The following is a 15,206-nucleotide window of genomic DNA, read 5'->3' on the forward strand; positions in this document are numbered from 1 at the left end:
ATTTCCCTTCTTTTGCTCTTCCTCAATCATACCCACCTACTTAAAACTAATAATGTACTAAAAAATGCATAATTAGATTTTCATTATGTTCTTTCCTGACATAATTTTTGATTGTGTAATTAAGGGTTCTCACTGAGCTCTTGAACTGAGAGAAGATTTTTGGTTTAATTAATCAAATGGTCCTTCTCAATTCAGGATATTTTTAAGCAGTTTTAACTCAGGTGCAGAAAGTGTTTCTATTATTCCTGACATAATCCTATATGATCTGATCTTTACTCTCTAAAGCCAACAATGGAGAAGCATTGCCTTGACAGCAGGCTCAGGTATATTTATCTAAAGAAAAGAAGATGCATCAGACTTCAATATACTGGAAGTAGGATGATTTTTTTTTAAATTTGCAAATTCTTTTTTTTATTTGCAAATTGGAAGTTTGTCAGATTTTGATTAAACTGGGGTTGTTCCAAGTGATTTTTCCCCATATGAGACCATTTACAAATTTGCAACTCCTTAGGTTTTTTCCTGACAAATTAGCATTCTTACAAAATTTATTCTTTGGGGGGATGGGGGGGTACTAAAAAAGACTGCTGGGAGCTTTGCAGATTGTATGCAAGTAAGTATTTCCCCTGAGCTAACATAATCAAGCAAAGATTCATTCTCTGTATTTTGTTCTCTGTAAGTACATGAAGTAAAAATAACATGAAAAATAGTGCTTGTTTTTGTTATAAATGCCTCTTCCTGACTGCGTTTGCATTATTTCCTCTGCCAGTACATCGAACAGGAAAAGCCACCTACCTCTGTGTCAGCACAAGCAATGTATAGAAATTGTAACGAAGAGCTGCAGGCTGGAATTATGTAGCTGGTTCAAAACTCATGGTGTTTTCACGACTAAAGCTGGAAAGAATCTTCTGAGTGGAACTGAGAGTTGAAGATCAGAGAAAAAATTGTTTTATGGCGCATAAACACATGTGGAATACATGGCATCCATCCACCTGCTCTCCCTTTCTCCAGTTCCATTCTCTGCTCTTCCCAATGCACGCAGTGGTGTTGATGACTGTGGGGCAGGGGTTGGCACTCGCTCAGCAGCCTGTCACTGCTGCCCTTCAGTGTGCTGAAGGGGTTCCCTGAACTGTTCTCAGCTTAAGATCAGAGCAACTGACTGGGCTGGGCCCACTCCATGTGCTAGGTGAGGAAAAGGAGCGAACATCACAGAACGTGCTGCTGCTGCATCTCCTGCATCTCCTCCTCTGTGACACTCGGTGTTCCCAGTGCAACTGTACAGAGACGGAATTTCTGGGATTTATTGTCTGCACCTGCAATTTTGGTCAGATTTTGTCTCATATACTGAAATATATGAGTAAACATGCATTTGTGAGACAATATTTGAATTATTCTCCACTAAATATTATGAGTGATGAAGGTCTGCGTTTGATAAACTAAAGATCTTTGCTAAGGATGGGCTGAGCCAGTTTGATATCACATATACGTAATTTTGCCATGCATCTATCCAGTATGAAACTTTCTCCATGGTTATTGTAGTGCACATATTTTGTATCTATAAGACTGAATTCATGTAACTGGGAAACATTTAGTCCTGTGTGCAGCTGTGTTTTTATTGTTGAACTTGAGTTTACTGAGATGTGAGCTACCCTTATTTCCCTTTTGACATTGCTGCATGTTTTCACCACTTCCTTTGTGACACTGTGGCGAGCAGGATCAGGAACTGATCAGCTGATCCAGCTCAAATTAACTGGAAGGCAAACAAACAAAAGGTCCTTTTTCAGTCAGATTTGCTTCCTGACAGTATCAGTGTGCAACCCTCCAGAGCTACTGGCATGAAAGGAGGTGTTCGGTCCTGGGGTAAGGACAGGGCTGGGAGAAGGATGGGATTGCCTCCTTTGGCAGATCAGTTTAAAGCCATCTGTGAAACAACAGCCTTGCACAACTGCCTGCATCAGCACTGGATGCAGACCTTGGAATTATAACCACTTGGTAAAGGTCAGTGCATGGGCTGGGAGCTCATAGTGTAGGGGGAGAAAGATGTTCTAGGAAATCATCACCAGCCCAAACAGAATACTGATCAGCTACAGGAGGAATCACACTTTTTTGTACTATTGATATTTTCAAAACAGGCTTTTTTCTTTTTCTCTGGTTGATCTTGTGCAGAAACATTAAAAGTAACTGTAGCAATAAAAATGCCATCAAACTGACAGTGTCACTTGTGAAATCACAGAACATTTTAATTTGAATTGCAATGTAAATATTGTACAAGTCTTAATGGGAAGCCATTGGTAACAGAGTTAGGAGGAGGCTCATGTGCTTTGCCATGCACGATGGAACTATAGGCTCAATGCTATGCTGAGGTTGCTTTTCAGCAGGGGGGAAATAATAATTTGATAGAAAATGCCCTGTTTAAACAAAAACTACTTACCAAAGTCAAAGGTATCTGTGTCTGGCCTGCATGATGTTTGGCTTTTATAGCTCGTAGGGACACCCTAGTGTGAGGTGAGTATAAAGTGTGCAGGCTCTTACCCCTTCTCAGGATGCCTTGAACTGGATTGTGCAGTCAGTTTTACAGCTTTACATCCACTGCTGACCTCCATGATGTTTTATTACATCAATAGTCCAAGGTGCTCAAATGGACCTCCACAATTCAGACTTTTCTAGGAGTCCTTGGAGACTTCTGACAGCAGCCCTGAGCTCTGTCAGTCCCGGGGGAGGGTGGCAAAATGTCTTTTATGCTTCCTTTCTCCCAAGCACAAGGAGAGAGAACGGCTCTGTAGAAGTGTGCAAAGCCTTCTCTTGGAGTGGCTGATGCTCTGTTCATGGTGCACCAGATCTGTATTGTCATTGTTCCAGCACCGAAGTCCCTGCAGACTCCTGTCTTTGCTGTGCTCCAGAGGGGTGGAAGGCAGTGGTTTGTGTGTGAAGTTGGGCTTTGGCTGAATTGTGTTTGGTACACACAGGGCAGCCAAGCACCCCTGTGTGAGTGCTCACACAAACAGACCAGCTGAAGTCACTGACAATGCCACCTGCTAAAGGGTGGAACAGGCTGGGTGAGTAATTCAGAGTCTGCACACTTCCTTGGGATGATGATATGGAAATTATCTTTCCATTCTACCGGCTGAAGAAATTAGAGAACCATTTCAGTTTCAAATTGAACATGCTGCCTTAGAACACCAGACCAGGACATTAACAGGTTCTTTCCTCTGTGTCAGTTCAACATACTGCAACCCAGTTTTTGTACCTTTGCTTTTTGTACTTTTCCTTGAAATGGTGACTGAGACTTAAGTGATGAAGTACAGAGACAAGGGGAAACTAGAAGACTAAAATAGCAGTTTTGGAAAGAAGGCCAAAAATTATAATATAAAGATGAGACAGAGATGTTCAAGAAGATTGTGGAAAAGTTTCCATTGGCAACAGCAAAAATAATTTTGCACTTCATAAACTGAACCAGTCTGGACAGAGAGACAAAGGATCTGTTCCATAGCTCCAATTTCTACACACATTCTTCAGTTTTGTCAATATGTTTCTTGTGATCCAGTAACATTTAATATCATAAAGCATTTGGGAAAAACTGCAAGGACAAAGAATATGAAGCTTAAATAAAATAAGAGTGACTGGATAGCTCACTGGACCTGTTGGGTTATGCATGTTAAATCCACTCCAATAGGAAGAAGATACAATAAGCAAAACCAAAACAAAGCTCCTTTTGTCTCAATGATGATTCCTCTAAAGAATACCTAACTGCAACTCAACAATAAATGAGTTCAGTAATGAGCAGAGAGAGGAAACCCTTCCTGCTGAGAGGAAAGGAAACAAGCCTCCTTAAGTGTGAACCAAGGAGCCAAGGAACTGGCTTTGTGAAAGACATGACGAGTTCTGCACGTATGTGAATATACTGTATGGTAAAGCTAGGGACATTTCTTGACGACACTCTGAGTTTCTTAGAAGAAATTATGAGACATAAAGATCAGATTAAAGGTCAGGGATAAGGTAATTTATCATTCTAATTCTTCATAGAGCCACTCATATCTTCTGACTGAAGTTATCCTGATAGAAACCTATTACAATTGAAAACTAGGATCTTTAGGACTCTGTTTCCTTTGTTTTTACCAAATACAAGGTTTCTGTCAACAAAATCTGCCTCATTATACAGGTGAAAAGCAGAAGCTGTGCAAAGCAGGCTGTTCAGTGCACACACACAACATGGAAAAGCCAATTCTGTGCCATTCAGACACACACAACTCTAACTAGCACTTGCTTGTGTGGCAAGTAAAGTCTCATTATCACCTCTCAGACAGGAAATTTGGAAGTGAATGATTATCCAGCCTCGGGTCTTCCACCTCTCCAGCATCTCATTCTGTGGGAGCTACTCAATTGCATTTGCATCTTTCCAAACAATTACACTTCTCTCTCTGCAGGCAAAAGCAGGAGTTCACAGAAGTGTTTTTCCCAACTGCTCCCTCGCTCTGGCTGCTGTCTTTTAAAAATAAATACACTTGTTGTTGTTTTCAAAACACGCTGTTTCTAATGTTTCTCTGTATTTAGGTAATTGCAGACTTTTGTGGCCTAGATATGGTTCTAAATACTGTAAAAGGAAAATAGTTTGAAATTTTCAAGCCTGAATATGTTAAGCTCTTAAAATGACTGTGTTTAGGGCTGCTGCTCATCAGAAACATACGCTGCTCTCAGTGAGAGCAGTGGTTGTTCAGTATTATGGGCCATGAAGGCAATAATATTTGAGTATGTGAACACTTCAATTTCAAGTCTGATCTCCAGATTCTATTGCCTCTCTGTTTGTCTGAACATTGTTACATTCCTAACATATCCTCTCATGGCTGCATATTCTTTGTTATCATGACAAGGAGCAGAGGCTTCAGTTCAACATCGAAGGGGCTGTGTCTGCTTCTGCCCAGCACATGTGATTTATTGCAATACTCTCATGTGAGTCTGGTACCACAGCTGATCTCAGGATTGGGTCCTTCTGCCAGGACAAGTGAAAAGAAAAAAATCTCTAACTTGGTTTTGATTGAAAGGTGAGATTTTAACAAAATTATTCTGTGGGGTAAGTGTCTGCTTTCTTTGAACAGGCTGCTGATCCTTTGAAAAGTGAAAAATGTGAAAAATGTAGCCAAAGCGTGTATTTCAGATTTTTTTATAAGAAAGTTCAAGTTCTTTTGTGAGAGAGAGAAATGCAAATCTGATCAGTCCTGATGGCTTTATAAGGAAAGAAGAATTTAATTTGTATTGACATAAAACTGTGTAAATCTCACGTATTCCAAATGCTGCTATTATCCTTTGTAACTTCAAGGTAAAATATTGGGCTAAAAGGTAAATCCCTGCAGCAAGCAAAAGTGTTGTGGTCAGGTCTGAGAGCTGGGCAGGGGCTGGCAGTGGTGCAGGGCTGGCATAGGTGCAGGGCTGGCAGAGGTGCAGGACAGGATGCAGTGCAGGGCTGGCAGAGGTGCATGGCTGGCAGAGTTGCAGAGCTGGCAGAGGTGCAGGACTGGCAGAGGTGCAGGACAGGCTGCAGTGCAGACCTGGTAGAGGTGCAGGGCTGGCAGTGGTGCAGGGCTGGCAGAGGTGCAGGACTGGCAGAGGTGCAGGACTGGCAGAGTTGCAGGGCTGGCAGTGGTGCAGGGCTGGCAGAGTTGCAGGGCTGGCAGTGGTGCAGGGCTGGCAGTGGTGCAGGGCTGGCAGAGGTGCAGGGCTGGCAGTGGTGCAGGGCTGGCAGAGGTGCAGGGCTGGCAGAGGTGCAAGGCTGGCAGTGGTGCAGGGCTGGCAGAGGTGCAGGGCTGGCAGTGGTGCAGGACAGGCTGCAGTGCAGAGCTGGCAGAGGTGCAAGGCTGGCAGAGGTGCAGGACTGGCAGAGTTGCAGAGCTGGCAGAGGTGCAGAGCTGGCAGAGGTGCAGGACAGGATGTAGTGCAGGGCTGGCAGAGGTGCAGAGCTGGCAGTGGTGCAGGACAGGATGCAGTGCAAGGCTGGCAGAGGTGCAGACCTGGCAATGGTGCAGGGCTGGCAGTGGTGCAGAGCTGGCAGAGTTGCAGGATAGGATGCAGTGCAAGGCTGGCAGTGGTGCAGAGCTGGCAGAGTTGCAGGATAGGATGCAGTGCAGGGCTGGCAGAGTTGCAGGGCTGGCAGAGTTGCAGAGCTGGCAGAGGTGCAGAGTTGGCAGTGGTGCAAGGCTGGCAGAGGTGCAGGACTGGCAGAGGTGCAGGGCTGGCAGAGGTGCAGGGCTGGCAGAGTTGCAAGGCTGGCAGTGGTGCAGGGCTGGCAGAGGTGCAGGACTGGCAGAGGTGCAGGGCTGGCAGAGGTGCAGGGCTGGCAGAGTTGCAAGGCTGGCAGTGGTGCAGGGCTGGCAGAGGGGCAGGACAGGATGCAGCAGCTCTTTCCCGGCCTGGCTGTGGGAATGAAAGGGAGAGCATTGTCTCTAAACATTTAGTGAAATGTCTTGATAATACCACATGAAAACTTGTATAATTACTCACTTAATAGTCATATAATTACTCACTTAATAGTCACCTCAATTATACTGCAGTGGGAGAAAGCTTTACTATGTGGATTTATTGATTTTAGGGCATGCAGTGTTGAAGTGGAAAAATTTAGACAGAGATAGTGAATCAAATGAGGACCCCCGTGGCAAATCCACTAGTAAGTACATTACTGGACAGCAGGAAAAGTGGCTGGAAGCCAGGCTGAATAAATAGAATCAGTCCTGAAGGAAATAATTAAAAATGGGCAGAAGAAGTTCTATGCTAATGGTGGGCTGGGAACTAAGCTGCTATACAGACCGGTGCTGGTTTTCCAAGAATTTCCCTGCCGATTCTGCATCTATTTTTAGAGTGTGGTTTCCTTTCTAAAGTAAACTGTGTAGCAATATGCCAGTGGGGAAGTGCTCGAGGTTAGTCCTGTCAGTCAGTGCAGAGCACCTGGCCGCTGGGCAGGAATCCAGAGCAGATCCTTGCCAAGGAAGTAGCTTGTACAAACTGTGAACTCTGTCACCTGTTAGGCATTGTTTGCTCATGATTTATGTCTCGCACTACAGACATATTTGCCATAATGAGCTATTTACAGCAGTTTAATAGTAATCCTTGTAATTGGCACGGAATCCGCTGGCAAACACGTGCATGCAGACACGAGCATTTCCTCCCCCTTGGCCTGCCTTGTCTCCCATGGAAAGGCTTGCTGTCTTTGTTTGCCTGCAGCAGGGACACTCGTGATGCAGCTGCGCTCTGCAGCACGGCGCTGTGCCCGCCGGCAGCACTGGGCTGGGCTGTGCAGCTTCTGAATTAGCCAAATAACTCACATTCTTCTCTCAGAAATCAGCTACTGTAATCCTAAAATACTTGGAGGAAAAGAATATTTGAAAGTAGTTGTAAGGATGATATCAAGGCCATTATTCTTTCACTGCATTTAGTTCCAGAGTGATGTCAGTGCAAGGAGAGCACTGTGTGCTGAGCAGGCCTAATCAGACATCAGAACTGTGTGTGTCTGGTGACTGAGGCTCTGGGTGGGCTGGGAGACACTGAGCCGTTCTGCCATGCACTGGAAAGCCCAGCATTTGGTGCATTTGGTGCTCTGGTGAAAGATGAGGCCCAGTTAAAATACAGTGTAGACTAAAACTTTTGTTTTTACGATATATTGAGCAGGCAGACTGATCAGGTGGGTGAAGGGGCTGTCAAACCCCCAGTCAAATGCACCTTTAAGGGCAGAGTTTCAGCCCCTTTCCTGTCAGTGTGTTAACAGCTATTACTTCTTTGACAGGCCACCTTCATGGTCCCATTCTGGCTTTTTTTGCTCTTACTTTAGAATACTGTAAAACAGACATACTGCATTCATGTGCACAGCCAGCTGCAGCTGCTGACTCACGGGGCTGTCCACAGCAGTGTGATGACCTGGTGAGCAGCTGCTAGGCTTGAAGGCTGTACATTAGTTCTGCCTTTTTGGGGGTTCATAAATGGTTATTTACAAAGAACAGCAATTGGTTACTTCCCTGTCCTGCTTGTTCTGAAGTTACATAGAGTTGAACCATGGGAGTCATAACATCGTCTTACCTGTCCTGGTCATTTAAAAAATAAATTTGTTTCCTGTTTCCTCATCAAGATGCAAAGATATTAGACAAGAGGAGGAAAAAGAGTATACAATCACTTCTTTGTGAGATCTCTGGATGAAATTATTCTAGCTCAGTCTCCCTAGTCCGAGCTATTTTGAGTGTTATTCTGGTTAGAAACAAGCGATTTCTAGGCTCATCTTCACATATCGAATCAACCACGATTTGTGAGAGCATATCTTTCATTTTCACGTGGATGCATAGCTTTTGAGATTGGAGAGAAAATCTTAAATACATTAATTCTTATGATTGGAAGGCCAAGAAAGAACATTATTAAGAGTAATTTTTAAATTTTGTAAAATCTTTTAAGGCTCTGATGGCTGGCTGCCTCTGATGGCAGCCAGAGAGCTCACTGTAACTGAGGCCTGGTACTGACTCTTGGCTCTTTGAAATCCAAACCATAACCTCAGTGTAGTCCGACGCCTAGGAATTCAGATACTACTCTGTGATTTCAAAAACACGGGTTTTGTCTGATGAAAATGTTTTTTTAAATCTCAGTTAAACCATCTGTTCAATCTATTTTCTGAAAACTAGGCTGTATCCCTTTGCTTCTCTCCTGAGAACTAATCCTGTCCCACAATGAAAACCCTAAAATCAGAACTGATAATTTGGCTGACAACATGTGAAGAGCTCTGCTGCTTAATTAGTTCTGCAATGCTGGTGACAGTAATTACAGCCTCCTTTTGTGTCAATAACTAAGTCAGCAACTCTCAAAAAAGATTCAGGGCCTTATTTGTCTTTTGGTTGTGTCACTTCTGCATCACTGTAATTTCAGTGATAACAGAAGAATCACCCTGAATGTGCAGTAGTGTAAGTGAAAGGAGAATGACGTGTCCATTGGGGGCTGAGTTTGCAGTCACATTTCTGACTGGGACCATATTTAGAAAATACGTGCCTAAAAATGCAAGCACTGGTCAATTTCCCTGGGAAATAACACTAAACTAATGTTTTGTACAGGTGTTTGGAGCCTTTGTTAGCGGTTTTGGGGACAAAACTTGCAATTCTTGACAAATTGACACTAAAGGTTCATTAGTTTAAGAGTTAGAGTCCTACTGTTTGAAGAAAAGGAAATAAAACATAATCTAGAGAATGGAATGTGGTCGTGTATTCTCCATCTGACGGGCCATCTGAATTTGAAGGAGCCCTTTGTGGGACTTCACGAAGAGATGGATGGCAGTGTGCAGCGATGGTTGATGGAGCGAGGAGGAGGAGGAGGAGGAAGCGCGGATCAGTGCCACAGCCTGCTGCCTTGAACGGGGTGTGGACTCTGGGGGGCTGCACCACACAGGCAAAGGTGAACGGAGAAGATACGATTAGTTATAAGGTTATTAACGGAGGATTCATTCCTGCGACTGAAAATTTAATTTTTAGTGAGTCCTCATTAACGTACGACTTTGGCTTTTTTACATGTGCTCTCTCTCTATGCCTCGGTAGATAATACAAATGGCGAGATACTTAGAAGCACTATAAAATCGAGTATTCCACCACGAGTATTCCACCAACGTGATCTCCCGGACAGTAATTTATATTTTCATTCCTGATGGAACGGCGCGACCCTCAGCCCCGGCTCTCCCTCTGCCTCGGCTTTCCCCCTCAGCCCGGCTCCCCCTCAGCCCCGGCTCCCCCTCAGCCTCGGCCCCGGTTCAGCCTCGGCCCCTCCTCAGCTTCGACTCCGCCCTCTGCCCCGCCTCTCGCCCCGCCTACCGCTCCGACCATCGCTCCGCCCATCGCTCCGCCTATCGCTCCGCCCATCACTCCGCCCATCTCTCCGCCCATTGTTCCGCCCATCGCCCCGCCTATCGCTCCTCCTATCGCTCCGCCCATCGCTCCGCCTATCGCTCCGCCCATCGCTCCGCCCATCTCCCCGCCTATTGCTCCGCCCATCGCTCCTCCTATCGCTCCTCCTATCGCTCCGCCCATCGCCCCGCCTATCACTCCACCTATCGCTCCGCCCATCGCCCCGCCTATCACTCCACCTATCGCTCCGCCTATCGCTCCGCCCATCTCCCCGCCTATCGCTCCGCCCATCGCCCCGCCTATCGCTCCGCCCATCTCCCCGCCTATTGCTCCGCCTATCGCTCCGCCCATTGCTCCGCCTATCGCTCCGCCTATTGCCCCGCCCATCACACCGGCCATTACCCCGCCCATCGCCCCGCCCTATACCCGCCCATGTCCCGCCCATCGCTCCTCCCATTTATACGCCCTCTGCCCCCGCCCTCTGACACGCGCGGTCCCGCGGGCGAGGCCACGGCCGGGTCGAGTCACGTGACGGTGCCAACATGGCGGCGCCGTGGCGGCGGCGCGGCCGCTGAGGGAGGCGCGTCTGTTCCGGGTGGTGCCGCGGGCCCCGAGGGCCGCCCGACTCTTGCGGCCGGCCCCCGCCGCGCTCCCGGCCTCGTCATGCAGCCCCCGGCTCGCGAGCAGGACGCCCGCACTAAGAGCATGTTCGTGTCGCGGGCCCTGGAGAAGATCCTGGCGGAGAAGGAGGCGAAGCGGCCCCCGCACGGGCAGCTGCGGACAGCCTGCCAGGTGGCGCTGGGTGAGTCGGGCCGGGCCGGGCCGGGCACGGGGGCGCGGCGGCGGAAGGGGCCCGGCTCTCCGGCCCGTGTCCCCTGCACCCGGCAGCGTGCGGGGGATCCTCTCGGGCCCTTGGAGCGGACGGACAGTTCTGTCTGCAGTACAGGCCGTGCAAAAACGAGGGGAAACCCCTAAATGCCTGTTCTGTTAAGTTCTGGTCTCGGTGTGAAACGGGAGGGGCTTGGTCTTGTTATTCGGCTTTGAGAAGTTAATTGCGGCTTTTAGACTAGGAAACAAGAGTTTTCAAGGCCTTCGGCTTAGGGAGTCCCAGAGCTTCTCGGGGTGTTAAATCTGACCTCTAATCTCCAGGCTGTGTTCGGACTGGCTAAGGACTGTTAGCGTTGTGGCCGAGTACGTGTAACATCTGCGATGTTTTCAGAGCTGAAAGCGCTTTTTGTGAAGCTGGTGGACTGCTCCTGAAATATGCAAGCACAAACCTGTGTAAAGGTCTCTGTGTTAAAAGTTCTGACAACAGACACAGAGAGGTCACAGAGAGGGAAAAGACAAGCCCAGTAGCACAGTAGAGCTCTGCAGCTGGAGTTCTCTGTGGCCTTTTCTTAATTTGCAAAAGTGACGTCTCTTTCAGTTTTGATTGCTTCTCATCAATATTTTCCTTTGAATGAGGAACAGTCAGTGTATCCAAGACAGAAGAAAGGACAGGTTGGGTAGGCTGTAAGGAGGCTGGGCAGATGGAAGTTCTGTCCCAGGCAGAGTGAGAGTTAGCCTGAAGAAATGGTGTCATTTTTATCTTCTTCCCTGCGGTCTTTACTGCCAGGATATCTGTAGGAGCTACCTGTAGTGACAGTATATCGATAGAAAGGTATTTTAATTATTATTTAAAGTTGGCATTGTGAGCAGGAGAGTAACACATATGCCCCAGCAGTTAGAAACTGCATTTCCTGATGTATTCTTTTTCCTGATCTCTTCCCCAACTGCCCCCACATGCACTGAACCCATTTACAGGACTGAGAACCTGTTTTGCTGCTATGTAAATATGTTTAGAAGTTGAGAAAGGGCACTTCCGTGTGAGATGCCTGGTGAAGGTCTGTGTGTGCTGGGTTTGGCAGGTGAGGATTTCGGGAGGAGTGCTGTGCAGTGGTCTCTGTTGGCACCTGCCACTTGGGTCACAGCTGCTCTAAGGTGCAGTGTGATGGAGGGGAGCTAATGCCTTGTGATGGTGGACATTGCTTCCCTAAACTTGCTTTGGAAAAGAGTCCATGGGCTCTCCTGGACTAAGCAGAGGTCAGCATCAAGAGATAACCTTCTGTTGAGCAATGTTAGGGGCCTGGATGACTGTGTGGGAGGGTCTCTGTTACATTTGGACTAATACTGATCAGTTTTGGACTGCAAAATACACATGACCTTGTGGAAATCAGAAGTATTATTGGTGCAAGTAGGACAGGAACACAAAAAGTGTGGAGGAAAAGGAACAGAACCACTTTGCAGTGGTGTTTTTTGAGGTTTCAGGGTTTTTTGCCTCTTTCCACCCCTCCTTTGAAATACACAGCATTAATGTTAGGTAAGCAGAGTTTGAATAGATTCCTTCATTCAGTCTCTTGCTTCATCAGCACGTGTAACGGTTGTGTCCTACACTTGTAGTGCCAGGAAACCCCAGGAGAGATTGGGAAAAATTGAGGTTTTAAACAGAGAGCCTGTTTTCCTCTGCTTTAGAAAACTGTCTTTTAAAGAAAATTTGTTTTCAACAGACCATTGTATTGTATAAAAATAGTTGTTTAATACACATTTATATGAAGCTCCAGGTGCACATGATTCTTAGTAAATCTACTGGAATTATCCTGAAAATTTTGCGTTGGAATACTGACAGTGTGTATCACAGCAGTTCATATTAGACTAATGCTAATTGTGCACCTGGGTCACTCACATAAACTATTACTCCTGCCCTACTGGGGCTGTTTTTTAATGACATCCTGTGCAGCCATCCTGGTTCTGTGGCCTTTGATAGCCTGGGCAGCTCCACGTTTGTATCTTTGAACTTTGTAAACAACAGAATTTGTTTAGTTAGCTTGTTAGCGAGCATGCCTTCGCTTAGGAATCTGACTGTGTGTTTAGGAAGTCTCTGTGTAAATGGCAGATGTCCAAAATAAGTTGTGTTTCTTAGTTTGGTGTCTTGGCCAGCGTGTTCAGAGCCGGGGCAAAGAGGAGAGTCCGGCTCCCCGCCCTTTCCTGCAGGCTCTGCACAGCCGGGCGTGATCCCTACCTGGGCTGGGCTTTGCGCTGGGTGCAGGCAGGCTGGGCTTGGGCAATGCCAACTTTGCTGGGCTGGGGGAGGGAAGCTCTGGCTGCTTCTCCACGTGTTTGTGTTGGCACTGCTGCCTGCTCGGACCATGGCCCGTGTCCTTGTGCCAGCACAAGCCACGTTCTGCACAGGAGCTCAGGTGCTGCCCCTGCCACAGACCTGGCTGTGGCCACAGAGCAGGCATCGAGCTGCAACAGACAGCAAGTGTCCTCTCTTGTCATGGGTGGTTTTCAGTAGGAGTGAACTGAACCCATCCATCTGCTGCAGAAAGGCGGCTGCTCAGTGGGAGCTTCATCCTGCTTTTATGGCCAGAAGGTCTGGAAGAAATTGCTGCAAGGCCATTCTTGTTCCAGTTCTGTTGCCTGGTAGGAATGCTGCAGGGCTTGCATCAGGTGGGCAGCGCAGGGGTTGAAGGTGTTTCGCTGAAGGAGATGCTGTGGCAGACACAGGGAGCTCTGGTACCTAAAGCAGCAAGTGAGGGGTCTGCACTGTGCTGGGGTGACCAGATGCTGGCCCAGCTTGGGACTGTTCTGTAGCTGTGGAGGGAGTTGAGCTGTGCCCCTTGTTCCTGTGACTGGAGAAAAACACCGCACCAGTGGCGGGCGGTTTCTGGAAGCTGGCAGTGTCTGGTTAGGGCTTGGCAGCAGACTTCAATTAGGCAACTATTTCTGTTCCACTCACTTGTGATGGTCAGACCACCAAATGAGTACTTCAGACGTGGAGGTTTTCAAACTGTTTTGATGCAATCAGTAGCAGAAGTATGCCTGTAGCTTCCTTTTGTCCTTTCATTTATTCTTTTCTGTCACCATTATCTATTAAAATACTGTTGTGGTGAAGATGTTTTTATATGGCTTTAGAAAAGCTTTTATTACAATAAAATTGTGGGGAACTTGGTCAGGCCTTGGTTAGCTTTTTGTTGTTGCCGTTTATATAGCACTTCTGAGAGTTAAGCTGTGGTTGCTCTAATATGGGATGTTATTCTTGCATTATTTTTCCAGTGCAAGATCTAAGACAAGTATCAGTAAAGAAAGGCATGATCATGTCTCCTTAAGGCTGTAATCTTTGTGAAGTTTCAATTCAACATCTTTTTTACTCTGCAAAGCAATCAGTATGAGGGAAAATGATCTCCTTGAAAGAAAGAGAAACTCAGTGGAGTTTTTGCATTGGAAAAATTTCTTCATTAAGACAAAGCTCTGTACACCATAGTTCTACAGGGTGTCTGAAATGCAGCATTAATTGTGTTTTTGCTGGCCCTGGCATCCTGCTGTACTTGGGATTCCAGCTATAGTTAAAATATGCCTTTCTCTGCCAAGACCTGGAGGCAGGACTAAGTGTTCTGAAGGTGCAAAGCTACCCAGAAGACTCTGCTTTAAGCAGCCAGTTCCTGCATGCTATGGGAATGCACTGTGCTAAGAGCAAGGCGGATTAAAACAGGGACACAATACCTTGGTGGGTCACAGTAACTCTTTGGATCATAATATAGTGTTAAAGATGGGGAGGGTAATTAAATCAAAAGGCCTGAGTTGAAATGATGCTGAACTGAATTTCTGACTAGTCACCTTGTTGGTAGGCCAGCTGGATCCTGGAATGAAAAACATAGTGGTTTAAGAAGTGATGCTGTGCAAGATTTCTATTCTCTATTTGGCACAGAGAACCTTGCTCATTTCTTACCAACAGCCTCCATTCTGTTGTCTCCTCTCCAGTTGAAGCCTAAAGCATCAGGGGATGGTGGTGCTGGGTTTGTGCTGTCACACACAGAGCTGCAAAGTTCCTGCTGATCCTGAAGTGCTGCAGTGCTGAGCGCTGGGCTTGGCTTTTGCAGGGCTGGCAAGTAACAACTGTTCTTTAAAGTTGCTGGATGTGGCTCTTTGTGTGATGGGCTGGAGGAGAGCCGGAACACTGTGCACCCAGGGCTCTCCCGTTGTTCTGGTGTCTCTGACTGGCTCTGGGGTGGTAACATCGCTCCAGTTTGTGTGGTGTGATTGCGTGCCATGAGAGCTGAGCCGTGTCAGACTGATGCTCATTAATGAGCAGCTATGGCAGAGAGCAGCAATCCTGGATGGAGCTTACCACTCACAGCTATACAGGTTTTCACTGTGTTCTGCTTCCATTTTCTCTATCCAGTGTGGGCAGTAATTTTACAAAATCAGTACACACCGTGAGGATTAATTCCTGTGTCATTCACTGGCAAGCAGGCCTGTACAAAACCCTGTAATCTGTTTGCTGCAGTCCTTGTTCCTTAGTGTGGTTTGTGTATTGAT

General features: G+C 46.8%; 1 protein-coding gene across 1 annotated transcript in view; it reads left to right on the forward strand.

Annotated features, from left to right (window-relative positions):
• The first annotated feature begins 10,440 nt into the window (after positions 1-10,440).
• Positions 10,441-15,206, forward strand: part of ARFGEF2 (ADP ribosylation factor guanine nucleotide exchange factor 2) — a 30,628-nt gene continuing 25,862 nt past the window's right edge. Inside the window, exon 1 of the mRNA XM_033074792.1 lies at positions 10,441-10,650. Coding sequence (XP_032930683.1) covers positions 10,512-10,650 — 139 coding nt within the window. The 5' untranslated portion in view covers positions 10,441-10,511. The remainder of the gene's footprint in view (positions 10,651-15,206) is intronic.

The sequence above is a fragment of the Catharus ustulatus genome, chromosome 17, assembly GCF_009819885.2.
Source record: "Catharus ustulatus isolate bCatUst1 chromosome 17, bCatUst1.pri.v2, whole genome shotgun sequence".
NCBI classification, from domain to species: domain Eukaryota; kingdom Metazoa; phylum Chordata; class Aves; order Passeriformes; family Turdidae; genus Catharus; species Catharus ustulatus.